Below are 15,456 nucleotides of genomic sequence, written 5' to 3'. Positions count from 1 at the left end.
TTTGGGAAAATTTAGAGAAAAAAGCAAAGCTAATAATAATGGCAAATATCTGTTGGATTTCTGCTCAGGACATGGACTGGTTATTACTAACACCATGTTCCAACATAAAAATGTGCACAAATTCAAATGGAGAGAAGAGGCTAGGAATAAGAAAAGTCTCATTGACTATGTTATTGTTGATAGTGATGTTTTCTCCCTGGTGCAGGACACCAGAGTGTACAGAGGATTTGAAATTGGAAGTGATCACTATTTAGTCTTGAGCAGGATAAAATTGAATTTCATATTGAAAAGAATAGCATGTAAGAAAGTTTTAAAGCGAATAAAAGTTGAGCAGCTCTCAGATGTGAACTGTAGACTAAAATACAGAAATATTATTGAAAAGAAAATGAAAGAGTTTGAGAACAGGAATCAAACCTTGGAGATTCAGTGGCAAACTCTGAAGGAAACATTGATTGATTCTGCCAGAGAGGCATGTGGTGAGGTTGTGTGCAAGGATAAAAAAATCAGAACTCCCTGGTGGACACAGGAAGTTAAAGAGGCAGTGAAGGAAAAGAAGAAAGCATATCAAAAGTTCCTGTCAAATAAGTCAGCTTGTGCTCTTAGAGAATATAGAGACAAATGTAAGAAAGCTAAACAGTGTGTAAAACTAGCTAAACAAAAGTCATGGGAGGACTTTGGCAAGAATATAGAAAATAAATATCAAGAAGGGGGCAAAATATTCTGGAGGTTGTTGAAGAAGCTTAGGAATGGAGGAAAGAGTGCTGTAAAAGGAATTAGAGATGATAAAGGTGAAATGAAAACAGGAGAAAAAGATATCCTTGAAGTATGGAGTAATTACTTTGAAAAACTGCTAAATGAAACAAGCAGTGATGACAGCACAGTGATAAAAAACACTGACCAGACAAGCAGTCAGGAATACATATCCATACTTGAAATAGAAAAAGCCATCAAAGGCTTGAAATGTGGAAAGGCAGCAGGAGTAGATGATATTCGACCAGAAATGCTGAAGTATGGTGGTATAAGAGTCTTACAGTGGCTGCACTGCATAGTTCAGAAAGCCTGGACAGAGGGACGAATTCCCGATGATTGGAGTAGAGCTCTCATAGTACCCATATATAAAAAGGGAAATAAAACTGAATGTGAGAATTACAGAGGTATTTCCCTACTGAGTGTTCCTGGCAAGATCTATGCAAGTATACTTGAGAAACGGTTGAGAAGAATTGTGGAAGAAAAGCTTGGTGAAGAACAAGCTGGATTCAGGCCAAATAGAGCCTGTCAGGATCAGATCTTCACTTTACGACAAATAGTCGAGAAAGCATGGGAATATAACAAAGATCTGTATTTAAGTTTTGTCGATTTGCAAAAGGCATATGACAAGGTGCCAAGAGAGAAGCTATTCAATATGCTGCAGTTATATGGTGTCAATGGGGCATTATATCAAGCAATACTTAGTGTTTATTTGAGTTGTGAATCAGCAGTTAGAATTGAAGGAAGTACAGGAAGATGGTTTAATGTTAAATCTGGTGTGAGACAAGGATGTACATTAAACCTGATATCAAGGTTGGAGATGTTAATGTCAGCTCTTTGCTTTATGCGGATGATGTTATACTTCTAAATAAATCCGCTACAAGTCTGCAAGATTCTCTGACTAAATTGAATAGCTGTTGTAATAGATATGGTATGAAGGTCAGCAATAAAAAGACAAAGACAATGAAAATAGGCAGAATCATTGAAAATGTCAACTGTGTTGTGAATGGAGAACCTGTGGAACAAGTAAAACATTTCAGCTACTTAGGCACAATTTTTACTGAAGATGGTAAACTAAATATAGAAATAGACAACAGAATCAGCAAAGCTGGTGTCGTGGGAAGTCAATTGAATAAATTCATATGGAATAAGAAAGAAATTAGTCGGAACACTAAATTAGCTGTATACAAGACTGTGTTCAAACCAATTTTAACTTATGGATCTGAGAGCTGGGTCAGAAGTAAAACACTTGACCAAAGACTAGAGACCGCAGATATGAGAGTCCTGAGAAAGATTAGAGGCGTGAACAGATGGCATCAATGGCAATATCATATTAAAAATGAGGATATTAGGAAAGAACTTGACATTGTCAGCATCCAGGAATGCGTTAGCAGAGCTAATCTCAGATGGTATGGTCACTTACATAGAATGGGAGAGGAAAGATTAGCAAAACAAGTGTTCTCTGCCAGGTTGGCAGAGAACACTTGTTCTGGAAAACGACCCAGAGGAAGACCAAGATATAGGTGGATTGATACGGTACAAAGTGCCTTAGACGATAGAAATATAAGATCTGATAATGTTGGAGTCTTGACAAGTAACAGACTGATTTGGAGGAAAATTGTAGATAGGAAGTTAGTAATGATGTAATTTTTTCATGTAGTACTGTCATATCCTGTACACCCCTTGAGGGTACATGGCAGGAATTTGATGATGATGATGATGATGATGATGAATAAATTTGTCCGCATAAAGCAAAGAGCTGACATTAACATCTCCAATTCTGATATCATGTTTAATACCACTTTCCTTCATAATGTGATCCATATAGATAATGAATAACAGAGGGGATAATGTACATCCTTGTCTCACACCAGATTTAATATTAAACTATCTTCCTGTACTTCCTTCAATTCTAACTGCTGACTTACAACTCAAATAAAGACTAAGTATTGCTTGATATAATGTCCCATTGACACCATATAACTGTAGCGTATTGAATAGCTTCTCTCTTGGCACCTTGTCATATGCCTTTTCCAAATCGACAAAACTTAAATACAGATCTTTGTTATATTCCCATGATTTCTCCACTAATTGTATAATTGTATATAAATTATGAAGGAAATAGGAGTCCTGTTGAATTAATCATAGGATAAATATAATAGTTAATAGTTAACCAGTTAAAATTGCTGGATAGTGCTGAATCAATCCAGCTAAACCAAAGTCTAGCTGGATTGATTCAGTCAAAATTGCCTTAGAAGCATGAATTATTAGATATGAAGTGCTGACAAGTAATAGACTAATTTGGAGAAAATTTTGTTAGGAGATTGATAATAATGTAAACTTAATCATGTAGTGCTGTCATAGTCTGGACATCCCTTGAGTGTATATATCAGGAAATTGATGGTGAAAAAATTATTTATCCTTTCTTTCTTTCTTTCTTTCTTTAGGTTATAAGCTGGCATTCAATTACATGAAAGCAAAACGTTATGTTGATGCTATTGATATATGCCATGCTGTAAGTAAACAGTTATATATATATATTATTTTTGTGCTTATTATTATTATATAATGTTTTTTAGTTAAACAGTAATTATTATTGTTTAAAATTGACAAATTTATAAATTAGAATTACAATTAGAATAACTTACCATGCTTAAGTTTGCTATGTTAATTTCAAAAATGCTGTCTGTTCTTTTGGGTCACAATTTTTCACAAATCCCATACGTGATATCCATTTTAGCCAAATTCTGTTATATTTCAGTTTTATATTTCAATTTTATGTTTTTATACTGCAACATCATAAGTTCCACAAGTTTGTGGATGTTTTTGATGACACATCTTAGGTAGTATGTCATAAACACATATACTTATTCCACCTATAATTTTTACTTTGTTAACATTCTTCTGTTGTGAACATGCTAGTTACTTCTACAGGGTGGCCCATAAGTTTCAAAGGTGTTTAAAATGTGACTAACTTTGTTGATTATTCATTTTTTCATTTTATTTTATTTTATTTTATTTTTTTGTAGGTATTCTAAGGAATATTTGGGAAATTAATCATGGAAAAGTTCACAACCCAATAATGAACCAAAATTGTACAATTTTATTTTGAAAATCATTTCACTAAATTATTTGTGAAGATCTGCAATTAATTGGCCATCGTGTCCTCCAGATCTGGTGGCTCCATACTTTCTTTTATGGGATTACCTGAAGGAAAAGGTGTATGTGAACAAGCAAGCCCAAGACAATCCAACAGCTGAAGGAGACCATTCATGCAAAAATTAGGGCACTGCAGCAAGAAACATTAATAGCTGTCATGGAACATGCTGTAAAGTTGTCATTATAACAAAAAAAGAATAAAAATAATTAATAAATAAAAAAGTTATTGTAAATGTTTAAACCCCTTTTTGAGCTTATGAACCATCCTGTATAATGCAAATGCAAAAAAAAATAAAATAAAATAAAATAAAAATAATAATGAAAATAATGCACCCTGTGTGTTCACGGGGCTGGTTTGCCTCCTAGATAGGAGACGGCACATGAATGGAATAATGCAAATACAAAAAATAATAAATAAATAAATAAAATAAAAATAATAATGCAAATAATACACCCTGTATAATGCAAATGCAAAAAAAAAAAAAATAAAATAATAATAAATTAAATTAAATGGCCATTAAAAAAAACACTCTACCTCTCATACGGAGGTAGAGGATTTTTTCACCCGGAAACTCGGGTTTTTCGTCCCTCAGAACAGGCAAACCGGCCTTGTGAATGCACACTGATTACAATCATGAATACTTATGACAGTATGTGGAAGAGATAGGGTCTTCACCACATGTCGTTACGCCCATAGTTAATCATGAGTCACATCGTGGTAGTCAACCTCCTAGATAGGAAAGGGCACATGAATAGAAAAATGCAAAAAATAAAATAAAAATAATAATGCAAATAATACACCCTGTATAATGCAAATGCAAAAAAAAATAAATAAATAAAATAATAATAAATTTAATTTAATTATTTAAATTAAATGGCCATCAAAATTGTATTCAATTTCTGTCTAGTACTGGAAAAAACTGTGTGGATGCTGAATGTATCTCTAGAAATTTTATCACTGTAGGCATATATATATATATATATATATATATATATGCATGCCTATTTCAAAATTATTTTTATTTTTCAACATAATCTCCCTTAAGACTAATACATTTATTCCAGTGATGCTCCAGAGCTATTATCCCATCCCTGTAGTGGTTCTCAGTAAGATTCTGCAAAATATCTCTCTACAGCTGCAATCACCTCTTGATTCGAAGAAAAAATGCTGAATAGTGAGGAAGAGTTTTAGTTTTGGGAAGAGATAGAAGTCAGAGGGAGCCAAATCTGGTGAATAGGGTGGATGTTCCAACAATTCATAGTGCAGATCCCTTAATTTTCCCATTGCCAAAATACCTTTGTGGGTAGGTGCATTGTCCTGATGAAAGATGATTTTTTTCTTCTGCAAACCAGGTCTTTTCTCACGAATTTTTTCGTCTAGTCTGGTTAAAAGATCAGACCAAAATACCGATGCCATGACCTTTCCTGCTGATGGAACCGACTTTGTCTTCTTTGGCGCTGAACAACCGGCTTATGTCTACTGGTGTGTAATGGTGATTCCAAGTCTCATCCATAGTAATAAATCGACGCACAAAATCAGTTTTATTCTTGTTAAAATGCTCCAGACACTGTTCAGAGATTTTCATGCAAGTGCGTTTTCAATCTGTTGTAAGCAAGCATGGCACTCATCTTGCACAAAGCTCTTTCATTTGTAATTCTTCATGCAAAATATATCCTACATGTTCTTTTGAAATGCCTATAGTCTCAGCAATTTCATGCACTTTGACTCGCCAGTCATCCAATACCATATCGTGCACTTGATCAATGATTTCTGGTGGTGTTACACTTTTTTGGACGTCCTTCATGTGGATCATCTGGCCACGTTTAAACTTGGCAGCCCATTTCTTAATTGTCAAAAATGAAGGAGAAGAGTGCCCATAAACTTTTACGAACTTCAAATGAATTTCTTTTGGCATTAAACCTTCTTTTACAAAGAATTTTATAACTGAGCATAATACTCAATTTTATCCATTTTGAGGGATACAGACAACACTTTTGCTTCAGACAGATGTATAAAACAAACTACTTGATAGAATGACTTGCAATTTCACATGGATGCTTATGACAGATGTACCAACTTAGAAAAAAAAAATCATGCCTATAGTGTTGCCATCTATGGTCAGGGTGAGAACTTTTCAGACCACCCTCGTATATATATATATATACACTATATACACACTATATATACACTATATATATATATATATATTTATATATATATATTTTAACAACAATAACACACACACACACACACACACACACACATACGTGTGTGTGTGTGTGTGTGTGTTATTGTTGTTAAAATATTTTTTAATTCTTAAAATATTTTATCATTTTTAAGGCACTAGAGTTGTTGTTTTTTTAATTGACAATTGCCATGCTTTTTTATTTCTCATTATACTCCTCACTTCATGTTATATTGCAATTTTGTATCCTTCTGAGATATAAAGAAGTGAGCCCACTGTTAAAATAAAAAGAAGGAAAAAAAGAAAAACAGTAATTCCAAAACAGACTATTTCAGCATCACTCACAAGTCACTAATCTCATCAGTTTCCTGGAGTCCATTTTTGTCACAGTAGTATACTTGTAATTTTTTCTTCAGAAAGTGCATAACTTTTACACTTTACCACATTAAACTGCCAGCCTGGTTGTCCGAGTGGTTAGCGTATCTGCTCTCCAGCCAAGTGGCTGTGGGTTCGAATCCCGCATAGGCATGGATGTTTGTGAATGTCTTCCACCTTCATACATTCTTCACCCAAGTATAAATACACTCTCCGAATATGGACTGAGTCACCATGGGAGTAGGTAGACCCAATACCTCTCTCTCAATTGGAGAGGCCTTCATCCTACACTGGGTAGAAAAATAGGCTTATCATCATCATCATCATTGTTACTATTGTTCATATTGTCAGTTTGTTTAATTGATTCCATAGGATCTCTTCATCCATTCATGTGCCACCTATCTAGGAGGTTGACCACTATGATGTGACTCATGATTAACTACTGGCGTAACGACATGTGGTGAGGATCCTGTCTCTTCCGCATATTTTCATAAGTATTCATGGCTGTAAATCCATGTGTGTGTTCACGGGGTCAGTTTGCCTGTTCTGAGGGATGAAAATCATGAGTTTCTGGATTTAAAAAAAAAAACCCTCTAACTCCATATGAGACCAGCTAACTCACATTTAGTCAAAAGAAACAGATAAAGGTTCCTCACATCATGGACAGGAATCAAACTCAGGTCTTTAGGATCTCTACATTGTCTTGATTATGCATCATCAGCAGACAACTGGATGTCTTCCTCAAATCATTGCCTGTACCATTAATGTATAAATCAAATAGTAGTAGCTGAAGTATGGAACTGTGTGGCAGAACACTAATCTGCCTTCTTCTGGATGCTACTTTTCCATCTACTACTCTTTGGTATCTATCTATTAGCTATGCTGCATTCTGTCAAATGCTTTTACAAAGTCCAGCAGCACCACTATGTAGCCATTCCATTTATCCAATTCAACTGCCACATTATTATAAAAAAAATAAGTATACCACAGCATGACCTACCCTTCACAACACAGTGCCTCCCCCAACACACATACACATTTGATCAACTCCTCCTATTCTTTCACTACCACTTCTGAAATGCTGATCAATCTCTGTTGAAGCCATGGAGCCTTCTTTATGCATTGGAACTGTTGCCCTCCTTCCACTCCCCTGAGACCATACCATTGTTGAAAATTAAATTAAAATGGCCTAATGAGAACACTACCAATTCCATTACAGATTCTTGTAATACATGGGTCAATATCCTGTTTAATCCCATAATCATTATTCATATTAATATTCTGCAGTATCCTAAGCACCTCTAGTTCATCTACCTTTATTCTATATCAGTTCCTATCACTTCAGTATCACCTGAATAATACAACCCTTGCAGAATGGTCTCTCTGTAACTCAGTTATTTGTATGCTTTTGTCACATCTTTACCATCAGCAGTCATTAAGATTATACTTCCATAATCATTCCTCCTTTTGCTCATCACATATCAAAGAACTCTGAGATTTATTTTAGCCTGACAGCTAATGTCCTCTCATAATCTGATCTTACCATCCATCCATCCATCCTATTCTCTCTATCCTTCCTGAATATACTATAATCATTATCCTCCTCCAGCCAAATCTCATTAATGCCTATAATTCCATTCTTGTATATTTTCACAATTTTTTTTCCAGTTCTTGTTTAATGATACTACTCATCCATCTAACTCCTACCTGATTTTATTTAACTTTCTGAGTTTTGATATAGACACTGATACTGCTTACATCCCTTGACCATTTCCCATGCACTGCTAATATATTTCCCTTCCAAATCCTTATTCTTATAGTTCTATTTTATTTTATAAATCTTCGCATTGAAATGCAGTACACACTATGGTCTATCAGAGCAAAGGACAATGCCTTTGCCCTAACAGGCAGAAGCCAAAATACAGCAAGATCTATCCCACGCCAGTATGAGGTATTCTAGAAGTCATTTGTTGGTGATGATGCCAAGTCACCAGTGTGCCCGGTAAAGCTCTAAGTGACAAGATCTTAATGTCTGCTGAAGTAATGCCTATAGAAGTCAAGTCTTTGTAACTCTCGCACTATACACCACAAAGGGAGATGGTAGCACTAGTGAAATTAGGAGCTGTCCCAAACTCCTCTTTGATCTATTGAGCAAGATCTATATTCTGCTCATAATATGAGACCTTGTTATGAGACCTATGACTGACAAGTGGGCATCCAGTACTTACTATCTGTGCATCAGTCATCCAAACTCATTCATCCTTCTTTGCAATTAAATCTGGTTTCCTAATACCAGCTATAGTCCTATAGTGTGGTTCAACTGCATTCTCCCACCCTTTGTTTTTCAACTAGTTATTTAATATGGAGACCATGGCATCATGCCACTTCACCCAAATACCATGAGTTTGAAAACAACATTAGGCAATATGAGAAAGGGTTTCACTGTAGCAGTAACCTGCCCTACAACTTCTGTTACCTCTGCCACCATGGGTTGCGTGGGCCCTTGTGGGCAGGGCATTGATCCTAGCCCTGATTAAGTCAATAAATTTATAACCAGGTAGGAGTCTAGTACCTTCCTGTATCCATTGATGCTGGGGAGGCACTAGATTAGATCCATAAAGTGATGCACTATCGACAGAGCTACATAGCTGTGTAGTCCATTTCTTATGTTCTGCTGATGCAGTCTCTATCAATTGACCTGATACTTGGTCCACCCTGTAGTATGCAAAAGTCTTCCTGGATAACAGGACAATGAAATGCATCTCTGCAAATTTGAGAAGTGGATACTTCTAATTTCTTAATTCTATTATAATGGAGGCATGGGATAAGCCAGCGGAGGGAAGGGATATCAAGTCTGCCATCCTTCACCTTGGCATGAAAATAGGCAACAGGAGTATCTAAAGTAAACCTAAGCCATGAATGAACAGCAGAGTGAATAGCTCTGTCCATACGGGACAATACATAGGTACACCTGAGTACAACTTATGATAGTACCTAGGGAGCAAATAATTTGAAAGGAGGAAAAGCCTTTGCTGGAGTTTGAGATTAGCTTTTCTGAAAGATGACAAAGCATTTTCTATAGAGAAGGGAATAGAAGACCATCCTTTTGGATGGTCTTCTATTGTAAAGAAGATATCTCCATTCCTCCAGGATAGTAAGGCAATGCAATGGCCTATCATGCAGGAAAAACTCAAGATTTTCAACCTTTAGCTTCTTGTCACACTCCAAAGGGACTAGTGCTAATGAACAGGACTTACTTCTCCACATTTATGGTAAGACCTGTAACATGAAAGAAATCGACTGCCCAGTCAAGGAGTTTCTACAGGCCTACCTTAGTGGAGGCTACGAGAATAAGGTTGTCTGCAAAGTCCATAGCATTAAAAGAAGAAGAAGCATCAAGAGGACTTCAACCACCGGGATATACATTAGAAGAATGAAAGATCACAGGGAGGGGAAAGAAATGGAATTTATACAGCTACTAAGAGATACTTATTTAAAACAGCATGTGTAACCAATATGGTTAGGTAGAGAACGAAGAAACTTAATCATCAATGATTAAGCTGCCTCCTCAGTGTGTCATAATCACCTTCTCTTTAGTTCCACATGTTTGACAATCTTCTGTGTCAAGGTTGCATGATCACTCTCTCCAGTTAGAGGCAGTGTTGCTACTTTTGTTATGGAAAAAATTTCTTATACAGTCATCATTCCTCTCAAAATTCCTCTCATTGTGATGAGAATCAAACCCAGGTCTTTGACTGGAAAAGTCAAAGGGCACATCCCATCATTCTTCTAATTGCACTATGGAGGTACTAAAAAAAATCCTTTTTTTTTTTCATAGTGGAGCAAAACGTATCACAAACTTATACATCTTTTTGAGTTTAGTCAGTTTAGATATTTGCTAGGCTAGTTTTTTTTTGAAGGGTTTACAGTTTGGACTTTCTCCTGCCTTTCCCATGAAGAGAGCCAACATCTTGAAACCTGGAATAGAATAGTATAGTTTGATATTTAAAACCTAACATAAGCACTCATGCAATCTAGCATGTTTTCCAGTCTCAAATAACATGCATTATACTTTTATTTATCACCAGTGAAAAACTCTTGCTATAAAAGACTAAAATGTCAAATGTACACTAATATAAAAAAAATCCTATAACAGCTTTTATTCCCTAAAGGAAGTAGGAGGAGCTCCTTTAGCCATGACTTTTGGAAATCAGTCAGCAGCTGGTTTCTGCTCTTAGCTGTCACCAATAATTACTCCCCCCCCCCACCACCACCACCTGTTGGTGATTTTCAAGGCATCAGAGTGAGAACTATCTCATGATCTTAAACCCTAACTCATGTTGTTCTTGTCTGAAGTAGTGTCAGTTTTACACTCAGTTTTTGAATTGCACAGTTAAAAACCTGAGTTTTGAGAGAAAAATTCTACTTGCCTAATCAGGAACTGGCTGGAGGGAGGACATAGAAAAAGTTCCTTTACTCAGTGAATAGAATCAAACTTGTAATGGCTCTTTGTGATGTATATAAATTGCCAGCCACCAGTATGTTGAAGAATATTATAAATTAATTAATGTTTAAAACAAAGATTAAAGGAATGAAATTAATTACATTAATGCTAATCCACATATTAGTTTTGATTTTATTTCAAGTATCATGTTGTGAAAAATAAACACATATATTTTTATATGTTTATTTGGGACTGAAAAAGTATGTGTGTGTATATATAATTTTTTATTTTTATTTTTCAGGTTCTTGCAAAGTATCCTAATTATCCAAAAATCAGAAAAGAAATTTTGGAGAAATCACGTTCTAATCTTCGCATTTAAACAGCTTCTTGTAAAATGGTGTGTATGTATGTAAAAAAGGTGTGGTATTATGCAAATCAGAGAATGGACATCAGAAGCTCAACAAAAGAGAGGTGGGGAAAAAAAGTGACACAATGAAATAGGAGCAGGATAAGGCAGGATGCTATCCCATTTTCTTTTTATTTCCACTTTTAAAAATATATTTAAGAAAGTGTGACAAAACTTATTTTCATCTAATATTTTTCACAGCTTTTATTTTGATATAAATAATGATTTTTCATTTGGCGCTGAAATCTTACAATTTGGAATTGACTTCTTCCAAAAATGCTGAAGATTGCTGTATGTGTGTACACACATATGCAAGCATGCATGCATATATTGTGGGAGGGGAATTACATCTATGTGTGTATCATATATATATATATATATATATATAACATCATTGTGATTTAAATGTGCCTCTCAACTAAAATCCAGTTTAAGTTCCTATTTGTATCTTTTTTTCCTCTTTATTTTTTTTTAAATGATTTAGGTTTCCATACATGATACTAACATACTTTAGGTTGACCAACAAATGTTTCATGTATGGGCCCAACATAAAAAATAAAATCTAATTTTAAAAAAGTATTATCTTTTTTTAATTACATATTTTTTTATGAAATTTTCATAATGAACAACTTTTGATGCAGTCAAAAGATTGCATCTTGTCTTCTATTCACATACTGTTGCTAACCTTTACATATGTTCTGTAGTCAAAGGTGTTCCTGGAAAATCAGGAAAGTAAATAACCATATTTTTTGGTTGCCTTGGTTTAATGTCATACAGAGGTGAAACTTCCTCTTGCCCACATGCAAAATTCGACAGATGAGCTGGAACAGAAATAAAAGACATACGAGGATGTGCTGAAAAGTTGTGATAATTTCGAATTTCTTCTTTCTTCAAAACCTTTGACACGTCTTATATATCCTAAAAGAAAAAGAACAAATTATTACAATTTGATGAAACGCCGAGGTTAAAGGGTTTTAAGATAAGTTCTTTCTTATGTCAGTTGCTTAATATAATTTTTGTTCTAGGTGTTTATCAGAACTTTTCAGCCCCCCCCCCACTCATGGTACACTCACCTAATGGTCTTAGTCTTTTTTTATTTTTTTTCTAAACAATTTTGTCACCTGCACTCAGAGATGCCTTTAATTCCCCAGTGTGAGTAGCCAGAACACAGTGTTAACTGACTTTTGGAAATTGGTAGGTGGCAATCTCAGCTGCCATTAGTCATTGCCAGTAGCTGAGCTCGTGGCTACCAATGATTTGAAGACTCTGGGTATGGGAGTATGGTAAACAACTGCCATCTAGCATTCATAAATCCTAATTGGCATATTATAGTATTGAAATAGTGTGAATTCCGTGGTTGATTTTTTCTCGGTTGTGAGATTAAAAATCTGAGTTTCCAGGAGGCAGAGAACTCTGCTTGCCTGATCAAAGTTTGTCTAACTTGGAAAACAGTAAACAAAATAAAAGTCTTAGTAAAATTCCCACTAGTCAGCAACTACAGTCATATTTCTAATGGTCTAGACTCCAGGGATATAAGGTCTTTTATTACAAGGTATAAACAAGTACTGTCACCAAAAGATGCCTTTCGTAAATACTTCTGTTGTTTTCTATTAACACATTCATGCCAGGCTGTATCTTGTGCCTTGTTTTGCAGTAGTCAGACATGATGAATCCTGACACGAACTTGTTATTGACAGGTATGATTATTAATCACTTCATTATTTCCTACTTTTCTTTTTTTTTTCTTAGTTCAAATCATGTTGTGATATCTAAATGTGTAAAATTGTTACATTAGTTTGCATATTTTTAATGTTGTAGTGCACCACTTATCTATGTCCTTTAGTTTTTGTATTGCAGTATCTACCAGTCAGAAGGCAAATATAATCCCATCACCTTTGTTATGTTATGTAATGAAACTTACTAAAACTTGAAGTAATATTAGTTCTTATGAATATAGTATATTTTTCTAGTATAGTATAGTTTTGAACATGTTCATAAGAACTAACATTACTTCAAGTTTTAGTTCTTCACTTTTCATTATGAGAATCAAGTGAATAAAAATTCACAATTGAATAGGCAATTAAAAAAATCAAAAATATTGTAAAATAAAGTAATAAAGTTATAGAAGTAAGAGATGTAAGGTAAACATGAGACCTCTAGCTATTGTGTAATAAAAACATATCACAACCTTTTTCTAACCTTTACAATCATATAATTTAATAATCACATGCACATTTATGTAGATTGGTTTCAGGTTTTGTTTCATGAAATGTATTAGCACCAAAAGATTCATTTTGTCTCTGCACATGCATGTTATTCTGTGACTCTTGTTGACAGATTTTAATAAAACTTGGTATGAAATCTTTATCAAAATTTGTTGAACCATCTCAATTTTTGTTTCAATTGGATCATTTGCAGGATGCAGGGGCATAATGGGACAAATTTATATATTACAATCATTCCACCCTGGCTGGATCAAATGATGTTTGGGAGGAATCCACGTGATTTAATTTTTGTTTCAAATGGATCCTTTTAGAAAATGGCCAGATGAAATTTAATTAAATTTGGTATTTAGGATCTCTATTAAAACTTATTGACTCATTTCATTCAGTTCATTTTAATGGAAGCATTAGACCAAATAAAATTATGTTTAGAGTGTGTTTGTGTATACAGGCAACGCTCGTATAATGCGGATGTTAGTTTCCATAGAAATGGTGCGTTATATAAATCGCATTATGCGAGACTCATATCACATAGAGAAAGTAGGGCTAGGTTCCGAAATCGTTTTTTTTTAAAGATTATATAAACAATGACATATCCAACAAAAAATATATTTTTATTTAATTCAGATAATTCATGTAAGTTAAGAAAACATATAAACTATGAAAACATAATATAAAATTATAAAAACTAATAAATTGTACGTAAACTTCATTGCATATAATGCATAAATGTTTTAGGAAAAATAAAATAAAGTGTATATTTTAATCGTCATCTCTCTTCAAAACTAACATTTTGTAGATGTTCTTTATTTACGAGTGGCCGAAATCTCTTGGACACCATTTGTATAATTCTCATTGCATACTTTGGCTGGTTTAGTTATCAAGAAGTCAGTAATAAGACCTTGCTTACCACTATGTTGCAATTTTTTATTAAGTTCATAATACGGAGCTAAACAAATATCCAATTGTCTCGTGAATTTTCTGGAGCGCCCCATTGAGAGATCATTATCCATAAAATAACTTTCTTGCCAAGTTCAATCGTTCTGCTAATTTCTTTAACGGATTTTTCGCAATCAGAATTTCGGCAGACCTTTCTTCGCCATTTGGTTTGATGTCATCTATTAATTGTACCAGTTCCTCCTCATTTTAATCTATTTCCCCATCAATTAATTCACTAATTTCGTTTTCAACTATATCACCATTACTATAAAAATAAATTTTTTTACATGAAAAAAAAAAAAAAAGCGTTATATATTGTATGTAACTCACCAAAAAATAAAGAGTTCAGCTTGAGATTAACACACATGATTTTTAATGCACGTTCCTGGCAGAAAACGAAGACAATTTTCAACAATAAACACTTTATACGGTTAACAATTGACACGTGTGCTAAAGGGTATTTCCCCTAATATAAATTTGCTACTTATGACTACACGCTAGACGTTGTATAAGTACTGCGTTCAACAAGGGTTACTACAATTTGTAGACCGTGTTATATCGAAATCACGTTGTATAAGTACTGCGTTATATGAGGGTTACCTGTATATATATAATGTGTGTGTGTGTGCCTGAAATGGCTTTAGGTTCAATATTGAATAGTGTCACTATAAGAATGTTATTTTGAAACACATCTTTTTTTTTTATGACTTCCATTTAGCTCATTAATAATTGTACTTGATTTTTCATTCTATGTTAAAGAGTAAAAATTTATTTATTGCACTGCTAAAAAAAAAGCTTGTATGATGCTTTGCTTAATTAGATTTTTAAGAGAAATGTCAACTGTGCTTCACTATATTATGATTCTGTCTATTGCACAGAATTATGTAAGAACTGTGTATAGAATTTGTAAATATCAGCATTAGTTTCAGTATTCACTCATTTTGTATTTTTCTACACTTTGAAATAAATATAAATTAT

General features: G+C 34.1%; 1 protein-coding gene across 2 annotated transcripts in view; it reads left to right on the top strand.

The window, feature by feature from the left end:
* The window catches only part of LOC150098870 (tetratricopeptide repeat protein 21B-like), a 388,504-nt gene extending 373,048 nt beyond the window's left edge, over positions 1 to 15,456 (top strand). For both annotated transcript variants that reach the window (XM_090404953.1, XM_090404951.1), the window contains 2 exons: positions 3,195 to 3,262; positions 11,213 to 15,456. In XM_090404953.1, the coding sequence (XP_090261079.1) occupies positions 3,195 to 3,262; positions 11,213 to 11,290 (146 nt within the window). In that variant the 3' untranslated portion in view covers positions 11,291 to 15,456. The remainder of the gene's footprint in view (positions 1 to 3,194; positions 3,263 to 11,212) is intronic.

The sequence above is a fragment of the Typopeltis vanoorti genome, chromosome 15 (assembly GCF_054136105.1).
Source record: "Typopeltis vanoorti isolate ZY-2024b chromosome 15, IOZ_Tvanoo_1.0, whole genome shotgun sequence".
Lineage (NCBI taxonomy): Eukaryota > Metazoa > Arthropoda > Arachnida > Uropygi > Thelyphonidae > Typopeltis > Typopeltis vanoorti.
This window is presented reverse-complemented; position numbering and strand designations above follow the sequence as displayed.